Genomic DNA, 13,314 nt, shown 5'->3' on the forward strand with positions numbered 1-13,314 from the left:
CCGACTACACTGATGATGAAAAAGTACCTCATACTACCCCGCTTCAAAAAACCCAAACTATCCATTAAAGGATTCACTCATTCCTCTTCTTATGGGTGTAATTAATGCAGCACCCAAAGCTCAAAGCCTCCCTGAGCCATGGGGCCGGACCACGACTCAGGGATTCATCCGTGGTTATATTTATGTTAATACACACACAAAAAGAGCCTTTAAATTCTCTCCCTTCTGACCCATCTCACTGTTGAAGTCAGATGATAAATTGATTCATAATGCTGTAGCCAACAGGCTAAGTAGACACTTATCAAAACTGATAAACTCTGAAGCCTGAAGGTTATTTCACATCATCACTTGAAAGCCTCCAGGGCCGAGCGGAGAATAACTGTTACTCTGGATGCGTTTGACAGGATTGAAGGGCCTTATTTGTTCAGGGTCTTGGCCAAGTTTTGTTGTTTTCTTCCCCCTTCTTTTATTAATGGGGTCAGTACGCTTTATGAAAAAACCTCAAGCCAAAATTATCACCAGTGGACTAACGTCCACTGCTTCTCCTCTGAGTAGATCGAGCAGACAGGGTCGCCCTTTGCCTCCTGGGCTCTTTGTCCCGGCCGATGAGCCTCTGGCAAACAAAATCAGGCGAGACTCAGACATAAATGGCTTTAAAGTGGGTCCAACAACCCACAAAATGAATCTTGTAGTGGATGGTGCAATACTTTATTTGACAAAATTTCCTTGCTAAGTTACAAAGTCTCTTAGATGCTTCTGGGGCCATTTCAGGATATGAGGTAAAATGTGAAAAAAGATAAATTATCCCACTGATATATTTTGATTATGCTGAACATCAACAACGAAGCCCAGTAACTGGTCCCCAAACAGGGTAAGATGCCTTGGAGTTATGGTAAATAATAATAATTTGTAGAAACTTAATTTCCCTGCATTGGTTAGTGAGTAGGATAGTCATAGTGATGGAAGTGGATTCACATAAATGTGAATGTCTTTTCTCGCCCTGACCCTTTGCAGCAGCACAGTTTCTTTAAATCCATTTAACATGTTAGCACTTTATATGGCATAGTAAGACCTGAGTACTGATCAGACACGTGTTTAGTTAATGACCTCTAAATAAATACAAATGTACTGAACTGTTATTTATTAAAATAATGTTGTCCGATACCCGATCCAGCTATTTGAGTCTGTATCAAACCTGTATCCGATATCCACGTTGGTGCATCTCCACAATGAACTGAGTGGTCTCTGACTGCTTAGTTTTAAAAGTATTATTTGGCTGGCTGTCCGCCTGACTTTCATATGAACGTATACCTTTAAAGAGAAAGAGCCAAATGGACCCTGAGGATCAAACCAGCAGGCCTGACAGCCCAGTTTAGATACATATAATAAAAATGTGGTTTAAGGTCTGCGTGAGTCTTGGACCAGAAGCTTGTCTGTCACTCAAAGCACCTTTGAGACAGAAGAAAGAATTGATGTCTTTTGAACAACCAAAGAGAAGGTTCAAAAAATTTGTTTTGGCTGACTCGACCTGTGCTCGGTGATATAGAACAGCTGCTTCATGAGTACCTGGGTTCATTTCAAAAATGTATTTTCTGTTGATGAATGGTGCTTCAAAGCCAGGGTTGCATAAATCTACAGAGAGGCGGGAGTCAGACTTAAATGTAACAACTGATGCAGAGCTTTGGTCTGAACTGTGCCAAAAAAGTTCTGTCGGCCGCTATTAATGCCAGATTCAGATCGATCCGTTAGAACTTTCACCAACTCTTAACTTTCAGGGGGTTGTGTGCTGGACTACAGCTGTTCCCCCTCTCCTGTCTTTGTGCTCCTCTCCTGGCTGTGCCCTTCCTCTAACTATCATCATCACACAGGGTCCTGCTGCAATAACGGCTCAAGTGCAGAACTTGTTGTTGATACAGTATTCATTACTCATGTTGCATAACATTATCCTAAACACCATCTTCCTGACATTGTATCTGCTCCACCCAAACAATGCGCAGAGTCCTGATGAGAGGAAGATTTCGCCTGCAGAGCTATTTCTAAATTTAGTGTTTCCTGCTGAAGAGAGCCACTGATCAGCAGGCACTTTAGTGGAGCTTCTGGAAAAGCGCAAACTCTATATTTTCATTTCCAGCTGTCAAGAAAGAGTTTAGGCCTGCTCTTTCTCTTATGGGATGACCTCCAGGTCTCAGCAGGAAAACGCCATTCTCAGGATATTGAATGTTAGGAGTCAGTGGCTTTTGTCAGGACAAAATAGGAGCTGTTGTTGGGACATTTCATCGCTCCGTCGACCTTTACAGCTTTACAGCCACTCTGCTATCTTACTGCCGCATCCACAGAAGACAGCAGGGTGAAATGTGCTGCTGATAATGACAACTGAATTTCAATTAAACACAGATGTGTTCTTGCGGTCACTTCAAGATATAAGAGGACAAATGTAAAGCACTTGATCTTACAAATAAAGCACAAAACCCCAAAACTTATGTGATACCTGTTTATTTCAGTACCAATGAAGGAGAGACGATGGGTTTCTTTAAAAGGACGGACAGCTCGGTACGAGTCCGGGGAAATGCCCACAGTATGTGTCTTCTCCATTACATGCAGTGCACTGGCAGTTTCTGGCCACAGGGTAGGTGACCCCCACTGGACATCCTTTGATGTATTTCACCTCGTAGGACCAGTCCCCGTTACAGATCTTCTGCTCAGGCCAGTCATGGTGGCCCATGTAGACCGGATCCTGTCAGCGACACCAACAGACAACAGTGCAAGGTTGAAACACACGGACATGAACAAGTTCAGCCCCTCACGTGAATCCATCTTCACGTTTCCAGCAGCAGATAATTCTAAACTGATCACTCCCGTCTGCACCCACTGGCATGAAGAACTAGTAGTAAGATTCAATTAGAGATAAAAGGGCCGTCTAACCACTAAAACTTAAAACACTGGCTGCAGTCTGTCATAGACTGGCAGGTTTTTAATAAAAGAACTAAAACTTGACCACATCTGAACATCTAAGAGATGCTGCAAAAGTTTTTTTTTTTTTTTTTTTACATCAGTCCTGTTTGTAGATGAAACAGTGAACCTGGAGGCTGTTTCAAGAAGCACGTTTACAGATGCAACAGGTCATTTTTATATGTATGACTGTACGTTCCAGATTTGAGAAGGCTAACTCACTCAAGTTACACAGATAATCTGGATTCTAAATTTTTCATTTTTCTCAGTTAATCATTAGGCTCGTCTTATTTGTAGTGTGAATAAATCTGTGATTAAGTCGAATTAACTGAGGTAAACTCCAATGGAAAAACTTATTTAACACAGGGAATATTCATATTATGCCAACTTTATACACTGGAGCATGATCAGCTGGCAGAGTTATGAAACTTCGACTCATCCGGTACCTCGAGGTAGCACTGTCCTGCACATATGGTGGTGTAAACGAACTCGGTGCTGCCACAGCTCTCCACGGGGATGCTGATGTTGGTTGGACGACAGCTGATGCTGCAGTCCTGCCCCGCCCCCGCCAGTGCCAGCACTGCTGCCATGACAACCAGCTGCATCCTCCTCCGGGTGCAACGCAGACGCCTGCCACAAGAGGGGATCAGGCCTCACATCAGACTGAACCACATCAGAAGGCCCAGCAAGTTCATGTGGATTACAGCGAGGCACTGTGTCGTCATGGCTCTCTGAAGCTTGTGGGTTAATGGTGGTTTTAGATCTACAGGAGATATTTATGTTTGACTCTTGAGTCTCCTTAAATTTGCATCTGCTTGAAACAGCTCTGCAATTACATGAAATGATCTGTGGTTAATGTCTGACACCATCCAGAGCAGCTGGGCTTGTGAAATCTGCATCACTGTGTAAATCAGTTTCATTACAGTATTTGTAGTCTGTATGTATAATCTGTAATGAAACATGTAATAGAGAAGATGAGCAAAAAATAGTTTTTTGGAGAGCCTCAATTAACTGAAATTTAGTTCTTCATCTTCAGATTTTTGTTCACACAGGAGACTTCCTACCAGGAGCTAAAGGGCCAGTTCACCTGAATTACACCTGTCCAGCCACACAGATAATTCTTGTTTTATTTGAGACATCTGTCTCTGAGATTTCCACCCCAATAAGGTGAAAGCATCAAAGAATTCCATTTTAAAGACTCGTCAACACGGCTTTTTGAAACAATGTCCGACTCTCAGAAAAGTCTACAAATGATGTCATGGTGTTAATATGTGGCATTCACTACACATGCACAACAACAGCACAGCAAAGGTGATCAGAGATAAAAGAGGGATAAGGACATGGCCAATGATCATTTCCATATTCTTATTCTTTTTCCAGTTAGATTCACATCGATCAACTGTGATGGAATCATAATTTCTGCCACATAGCGTAACTTTAAATACACAGCATTAGCATTTAATCTACATAAATGAAGAAAAGGTACCTGTAGAGCTCAGTTGTTGCTTTGAACCTTGTTTCTTCTGTCACTCTCTAAACATCTGGAACGGCTTTCAACCTGTGGCTGTCCTTTCTGTCACTTAAATACTGCTGCTCATAAATCCTTTTAATCTATTCAACCTTTGGCTCGGTGACCACTTTTTTCTACCTGACTGGACTTAAGAGCAAATCCTCGTCACTTTCCCTCAACAGTTCAGGGATGGCCCTTGACTCAAGGTCTTTCCTTATGCGCTGGAGGAGTGTGACGCTATCCACAGAACCCTTGTTTAGACTACATGAGTGGAAGGTCTAGATGGACTACAGAAATAAAAAACAAATCTGCCCCCACAGTGGGATGGAAAACACCAACATCAGTAATTAATTTGCCATCTTCCAGTTTTTCCAGTGTACCAATGGCAGTAACACACCTTGTCTGTGTGTATGTAGTTAAGTTTATACACACACACACACACACACACACACACACAGCCGACAGATTAAACTCCCTTTAAACAGTTTTCCTGGTCCTCGCGTTACGTGTTAAGCGGTGCACGGGTGCACTGAAATGGAGTGGATCTATAGTACATGATCAAATGACGTCAGGTCCAGACAATCAATTAAGTTCCAACGTGACATGGGAATCACTGGTATTGACTATTGAGAGCCTGAGCAAACTTTTATCTGGTCGCTATGTCAGTCAATCTGAACCTTTCAGCCATCTTTTTAGCCTCCAGGTTACAGGACGTCTGTTCAGCAACAGGTCATGGTTTTATCAGCCATTTAGATTAGTTTTGGACTGATTTTTATAAAACTGATGGCTTCCACCCAATTTGGAGAGGGACCAGGAAGCTGATGTCAAATTTGATCAGCTATATAGCTTTTATCTCCTTCTGACCCACATCTCATTAAGACCTGAACAGTCTCATCTTGAATCAAAATACATGCACTCTTGATGGAGAGGGTCCTGCTGGCGCTTAGCCTGTTTTCATTCATTTGAATGATAAAACTTGGTATGATAGCTGCCAAGTCCCAGAAAATCCTCTCAGTATCAATAACCATTTACTCCAGAACTATAGTCATATCCCTGCTATAATCATTGAAATCCACAGTTAAATATAAGAGCTACAATGTTCAAAAGCAGAATAACATCATCCACATTGAGCCCTCCTTTCCCATCACCTGTCACTCTGCAAAATGTTCCTTTAAACACTGCCTTTACTAACATTAGATCACTTTCTAGTAGTTTCTAATAAATCACGGCTTATTTATGACGAGATGAACCACCATAGTCTTGATCTTATAGGCTTACGTGAAACCAGGTTAAAGCCAAATGACTGAAGGACTAAATGAGGCATCACCTCCAAAGTGTCACATGAATTAAGATAAGGGGGGGGGGGGGGGGGGCACAGGTGCTATATGTGAGTCCAGATCATTAATAATAAACCCAATGATCGCTGCTGTTTGAGGTACTACTACTCTAAGAATCAATCTTTTTTCATGAATATTGTCATTTTATATTTACCTGTGGGCCTTTCTACCTGTCTTTGTAGTCTTTATGGTGGATTTCAATATTCATGTTGATGACAAATCTGAGCCATTCAGTTAAACTTTCCTATATCTCATAGATTCTACTCTCCACTCTTCTTTCAATTCACTGCTTCTGTATTTTTTAGGTTACACTGTCCAGACATTGTATTTTAGATTCTAAACTGTATTGTACCTTTTCCTAATTCTGAGCCACTATTGTTATGAATAAGGAGCAGTTCTCTTACTCATGGAAATGTGCTTTCATCTTTGAAAACATAGGTTATCAGGCCACTCTCAAAAAAACATGAGCCGGACCCCGATTTGATGAGCAACGACAGACCAATCACAAATCTGCCATTCTTTTAAAAACTCCTTGAAAAAAACAGCGGCTCCACAATTCATAGATCACCTTTCATTCAATAATCTGTTTGAACCCCATCAATCCAGCTTGGGAAAATTCCACAGCGCAGAAACTGCTCTGACAAAAGTGGCTAATGATTTATTACTTTCTACAGACTCTGGCTCAGTTTCAGTACAAGTGCACCAAGACCTCAGAGCAGCATTCAACATGATTGATCACCACATTCTATTAAAGAGTTATGTTGGTCTCTCTGACACTGCTCTCTTCTGGTTTACATCACATTAAAGTGACAGATCTCACTTTGTTTTACACAACAACAGTTCATCAGACCACAAGAAGGTCAGTTATGGTGTGCCACAGGGATCTGTGCTCTGCCCTATTCTTTTTTCTCTTTACATGTTGCCCTTTGGTATATTCATCAATCATTACAAACTAGGTTTTCATTCCTATGCAGATGATAGTCAGCTTTATATTTCCAATAATGCTGACGCATGTTATCAGCTGGTGAAGCTGTAAAAAAACCTATTGAAAATCAATAAAACTGAAGAAATGCGAGAGAAATGCTAGTTCAGGGTCCAGATTAGAAACAGTCCAATAATCTAACTCTGTCAGTCCAATTTCATTCAGGTTTTATTTTGTTGGATTTTATCTCACTTTTGATATGTTTCTAAATATTCCAAGATGTTTTTTTTATATTGTGTATTATATGTATTTTAACTCAGTTTTTACATTTTATTATATTTTGCTAGTGTTGTTCATTACTGTTTTATTTTATGTACAGCCCTTAGGGGCATACTTTGTGATATCAGGCTACGATAAACTTTGGCTAACTATGACAGCTTTAAAATCATTCTGGCATTCTGGGTTTTATTTATTGAAAAACGAGAGATATGAAGACTCTGTAGAACCAAAAAAAACACTTCAAGGCCATCTTTTTTTATCCCACTGCTATGATGCCAAAGCAAAAACAAGTTTCCCACACTGGCTTTAAGTCTTTCTGTGTGCAGGATCTAAAAACTGATACATCAACGTCTACAACTGCAGAGAGCCTCAGCGGCGCTCTCCATCTCTATGAATAATCTGTGTGTGAGTCAGAAATTTACAACTCCACACTTCCTCCCAAACATTTTTCTTTATTAATGAGCTGCAATTTAGTTCTAGTTGGCAGCAGTCCCACACTGAACAAATAGTTCTGCATTAAAGTTAAAGAAAGTATCAAAAGCACAAATACTCATTATAAAGAATGAGTACAGAGTATTATTTTATTATCTTATGCTGTATATTGTATGTTTATCACTAATATGTTTTAATATTGTAGCTGATCAAGGTTTAAATAAAGTGACAAAGTATATAAAGCTGTCAGATAAATGTGTCGAGTACAAAAAACAAAAGAAGTAGTGTAGAAGCAGTAGTAGAAGGTAACACGGTACATTTACGGTGCTTGTACTGTTGATTCTTTTCATCTGATGCCACTTTATACTTCTACTTCACTACAAGTCAAGGGCACATGAAAATGTACAAGTACACCTGAAATAATTAATTGATTAATTGACTGACAAAATATTAATTGGCAATTATTTTTCAAAATAATTTTAGTCATTGTGAGGACCTGCTTATTTTTAATAATTTTGAGGTTTGGACTGTTTGTTGGAAAAAACAAGTGTGAATATTACAGTTTGGATTCATTATTTGCAGTCCAGCAGAAAACAGTTCAAATTTAGCTCCTCTACCAAGACACAGTCACAGGGGCCAATTATCTGCATTAAGAACTTTCATTTTAAGTACATCATCTTGATTAAACTTAGAAACTTTTACATAAGTATCATTTTCAAAGCAGGTAAAGGATCTGAACACTTCCTTCACCGGTGCTATAAAGTAACATACAATGATGAAACTCAGTGAAGTACAATTCCCCCCTTAAAAGTACAGTACTTTCAGTAAATGTTAGCTTTTGACACCACTGCTTGCCTCCCTTTTGTTTAATACAGCCTCCGAGCCTGCGGCTGTCTGTTTTTGAGAAATTCTGTGTTCTGCTGCATTCAGTAAAAAGTTAGCACTGCACCACGAGCTGGACGGTCTGCAGTGACAGTAGAGTATAAGTACTTGGGCAGCAGCCACGGTTCATCCAAATGCTGCTCCGTCTGCCCTTGCAGACACCAGGGACTCAGGTTCCCCAGCATCCTGCGAACTGCCGTACCTGCCTAACAAGGACTTTTAGAGTGTCACCCTCGTCCAAGGCACTGCTTCCTTTCAGAAACCTCAGCTGAAATACATCATTGTTAGCATGCATTTTGTCCTTAATGAACACCAGTCATAGTTGATTAATCTTGTATTCAGAGTAGAACACATCATCAGTCACTTTCGGAGTAGTCTGAATAACAGCTGGTAATTCCTCTGAAAATGAGAGCATCTGCACTGAAACTTGATTCATTAAGTATGGGGCTGAAAAATTACATCCGTGCATGCAGCGCATTGATATGCTAATTACATGAACACCTTCTTTTATTCACAAAAGGGCAGGCAAGGCTTTTAAGTTCAATATCATGGTCCTAAAAATAGCTTATTGCTGCTGTAGCAAGTTCAAAGTAAACAGTGCTAAAGAAGCGATAAAATAAATCAGGGTGAGCATCTTATTTCCCTTTACAACAGCCATAAGAAAAGGAGGCCTGGCCTGTAATGTCCACTGGGATCAATTTGGAAATGATGGACGAGGTGATGGTTTCAATGACCAGGATGATTTTTTGGTCCATAACTCGAAGCGCAGCTATAAAAAAAAAAGCTCATTTTGGTGCAACAGCTCAGACAAGCTTTACACAGAGCCACACATAAAACACCTCAGAGCCATACATCTTGCTGACATCACAGATTTGAGTCACAGGTCATTGGTTTTGAGCTCTGGAACAGAGTCCTCTCACTTTTTATTTTTTTTATCAACACATCGTAAACACTGCCACGACAGGTCTGACAGCATCTACAAACCCACTCACACTCACACCTTGCTCTCGTCTCCGCAGAGTCTCGCCTGCTCTGTCTCTTCCATCTGCTGCTGCACGAGCCCGTGATCGCAGTCACCAACAGGCAGAAACTAAGAAACGGCAACTTCAAATCATCCTGTCGCATGTAAAAACACTCGCCGAGGCCCTGAACACAACACACCACCCCACACTCACGTTTTCACCCTCCTTCCATCAGGTCCAAACAAAACGCCTCCACAGCATTGCCAAGGACAGGACTTTTGTTTGGTGACTGTACTGGATGTTTCTATGTGCAGGCTGAGTGTGGACGTAGGTGGTAGGTGTGTTCATGTATATCGACTGCTGATGATTCTTCACTGTCTTCTGTTCTCTGCTCTCTGTTCTCTCTCCATTTTTACAGCCAATCTATTGTTTGATTTCTCATATCAGCACATCTGTGTTCCTTTGTCTGTTAAACACCTCTTCGTTCAGAAGGTACATAACTCTCCTGTTGTGGTCTTTTAAATCGTGTGGTCCTGGTCTGTGGCCCTTTTTCCAAACAGCCCCAACACTACCCAGCCTTGCTGCTTCAGTCACTCCCCTGAATGGTCAGAATTTGGTTTAGGTTACAGTTAACACAGTTAAATGCTTTAAACTTTAAGAGTAGCTTAAAGAGGACTTCACCAGGTAACCATTGTACTTCTAAAACATTGGCAGACTCACAATGGACGGTTAAAAATGCGGCAGAACCAGAGATATCATTTTTTTCTATTCCATGCATTCTTCTTCTTTGCCAAAACCTGTTGCCTACATAACCCACAATGCATCTCATTTCAGGAGTGGTGGGTAATGCAGCCTCAAGCTGCTAGCCTCAAACAAAGACATGGAATGGTAAGCTCACTTCTTTCTAACTCTGTGACTAATCAACATTGACTCAAGTCTGCAGCTCCTTCTAGAGTAACAAAAAGCTTAATGCGACTTTTTCACCAACACGTCGTCATAGCTAAACAGTGGAACAAGTTGATTGCCAATGAATCACAAATGGATATAGACTGTACGATCATTGGAGGGGATCAGTGACAGGCTTACTGAACTTTGGTTGTCACGTGGTTAATGTTGTGAAATGATTGCAGTTTACTGAGGACTCCCAAAGATCTGTATGACCTTCCTCAAAGTTTCATGTCTGTGTCCCCTGTGACCACACACAGCACTGCAGATGGGTGTGCTCATAGGTGTGCTTGGTTGTAGCTGTAACCACACCCAGCAGTGATGTATGTCTGTACCTCACTGCAGCAAGATGAGACGTAAAACAACTGGAAGTCAGCAAAAAATGTTCTGCTGTGTGATTTGCACACATTGGCCATATCACAATATATATTAATACAGGACAAATACTAATTATATCATGACATTGATTTTGACCATATTGCGCAGTGCTGTGTGAATTGAATGGTTTATCTGAGAGATGTTTGAATGCAGTATTATGCAGCTTGTTCTCAGGAATCGGCACCCGACTGAACGAAATCTTCCTGCTGTCCACTGGTGCAAAACATGACTTTCCATCATGCTGACAAGGGCAAAAGGTTATCATTGCATCATTAACTCTTACACTTCAGTTTCAAAAGTCTCCAACTTTTCTGACTTCATCAGCCAGTTCTGAATGACGCTCTTGTAAAAATGCCAAGGAGAAGCTAGATTTTACAATATTCAGAATTACTTTTGAATGCAGCATAATTTGTATGTGTATGTTTTGTTAACACTTTATATGAAGGTACATGTATTCACCATCAACTTATTAGCATGCATATTATGAGCATACTGGTTCTTATTAATGCCTTATTCTGTATGACCATATTTTATGACTACTACTACTACCTAAGAGTTTTTCCTCAATAACCTCCTAATTATTGATGACTGATAGTAAGTTAAGAAGTTGTTGTACAAGAATTATGACCTTCATAACCATAACCCTCAGAATAAGGTATACTAAGGAATTCATGATGACTAATAAAAAGCCAATATGCTACAAATATGCCTACTAATACGCTGCTAGTTAGTGATGAATATGTGCGCCTTCATATAAAGTGTTACTGTAAGTTTCAGTAAGATGCAGGAAGACACTGTCAACAGATGCAGCTGTGTTGCAGCTCTGGCATTAGTTCAAAGTGCATCTAAACGTGTGTGTAATAAGGCACCTTCCATCCTCACTCTATCACCTCTTGTTATTCCTGACCTCACAACTCCCCCTGGTGCTGACTGAGGTGGATGCTCAATGAAGTGCAAGAGGTGAGTGTGCTTGATGTGTGTGTGGTGGGTGGAAGGTTGCCTACATATTGTGCAGACTAGAAAAGAGCTCCTCTAATGTCTTAGGTAAGTATGTGAAATACAGATGGCAGTGAAGACGAGCTCTTTAAAGACTCAGTGAGTGTTGCACTGTCAGCAATACTGAATGTTTCACTAGCATAAGCCTCTGCATCGGATCTTCTGTTTCAGATTTCCTCTTATGAAAAAGAAGCACAGTGATTGGATGAGTCGTTTGAGAGGGAAGCGCACAAGCAACCAAGAATATGATATATAGGAATATTACAACTAGAGATTTTAAAAATACCTCAGGGAATGATTAGGATCCCTTAGAGGAATAGAGCATCGGTTTTCAGGTCTGGAATAACGGGCTGTTCTTGTCCTAATTAGAGTTTTTCAGTCAAACAGATAGTTTGAATCAAATCGACTGGACTGAATGGGCTATAGCTACTGATTGCGGTGTATCCCAGCACCAGGCTTGCAGTGGTACCTGCAGAAAAACCAATTATCAGCACAATCAAATTAAACCTGGGAGGTTTCAAAGGTGCAATGAATAAGACTTTTACTGTCCCATAGCACAAAATGATCCAAATAAATCTGCGGTGGCAATAAGGTGATCAATAACAGTGACTCAACAGTTACCTCGCCAGGTACTGAAATGTCTGGTTTTTAAAGTTTTTAAAGGCTACATGCACTTTTGACTTCTCAGGGAATGACCGATGGCACAAACATCTGCTGTTCTACGTAAAAAATAAAAAGCAAATTTAATATTACAGAATAATATACAGTGATGATAATATTTCATGGTCTGTTTTAGATCTCTGCTGTACTTGTAAGACCCTGACAATTCATGGATTTTTCTCAGTTGCAGGTTTCAGCACAGGTTGTAATTACACGGCCACTAATCATCATATTGCTTACTGCGTTCCGCCTAAGTATCATTATTTACACAAATCTGTGGCACATACCTGTACATTTATAAGAGCTACTTTGGCTACCTTAATGAAAAATCACCATGATATTCAATATAGTGACCTGTCTGTTGTTTTCAATACTCATTACTCAAAAAAGTAATGCATTCTTAATTGCTTTTTCAATAGGAATGCATTGTTTGACTAATTAACACCTGAGCACAGTAATTTGTTAGGCTGCTTGCTGTGTTACAGTCTTACAATTGATGACTGCATTCTCTCCTGCTTTCAAAAACTCAGGTTAGCTCAGGTCTCTCTCATGTGAAAGATAAAGAACTTCTCCTGATTCTATTACAAATTAGTTTATGATGAGAAGACGACCACTAAAGCATACAGCATATGAGTTGTTGCACTATAGGCTTAAATTATATGCCTGAAACCACAAACCCGATTCCTAAAAAGTTGGGACGCCGTGTAAAACATCGATAAAGCAGAATGTGATAACTTGCTGATCCTTTTTTGACATATACTCGATTGAAAACAGCAGAAAGACGATATATTTAATGTCTGAGCTCATCAGTTTCATTGATTTTTGTAAATATCTGCTGATTCTGAATCTGATGCAGGAACACTTTTCAAACAAGTCGGGACAGGAGCAACTGGGAAGAAGACTGGGAAAGATGTGGAATGCTCCATGTTTTAGGATCATTCCACAGGTAAACAGGTTGACTGGTAAAGGGTGATAGTATCGTGATTGGGTATGAAAGGGGCATCCTGGAAAGGCTCAGTCGTTCACTAGCAAGGATGGAGCGAGGTTCAGCACTTTGTGAAC

General features: G+C 40.4%; 1 protein-coding gene across 1 annotated transcript; it reads right to left on the bottom strand.

Annotated features, from left to right (window-relative positions):
* Positions 1-2,530: 2,530 nt before the first annotated feature.
* On the bottom strand, positions 2,531-5,354 carry fshb (follicle stimulating hormone subunit beta). The gene is made up of 3 exons (XM_070962496.1): positions 5,341-5,354; positions 3,396-3,579; positions 2,531-2,734 (listed from the first exon to the last, which is right to left on the bottom strand). The coding sequence occupies exons 1-3, from the start codon at positions 5,352-5,354 to the stop codon at positions 2,531-2,533; spliced, it is 402 nt and encodes a 133-aa protein (XP_070818597.1).
* Positions 5,355-13,314: the final 7,960 nt, after the last annotated feature.

The sequence above is a fragment of the Chaetodon trifascialis genome, chromosome 1, assembly GCF_039877785.1.
Source record: "Chaetodon trifascialis isolate fChaTrf1 chromosome 1, fChaTrf1.hap1, whole genome shotgun sequence".
In the NCBI taxonomy this organism is placed as follows: domain Eukaryota; kingdom Metazoa; phylum Chordata; class Actinopteri; order Chaetodontiformes; family Chaetodontidae; genus Chaetodon; species Chaetodon trifascialis.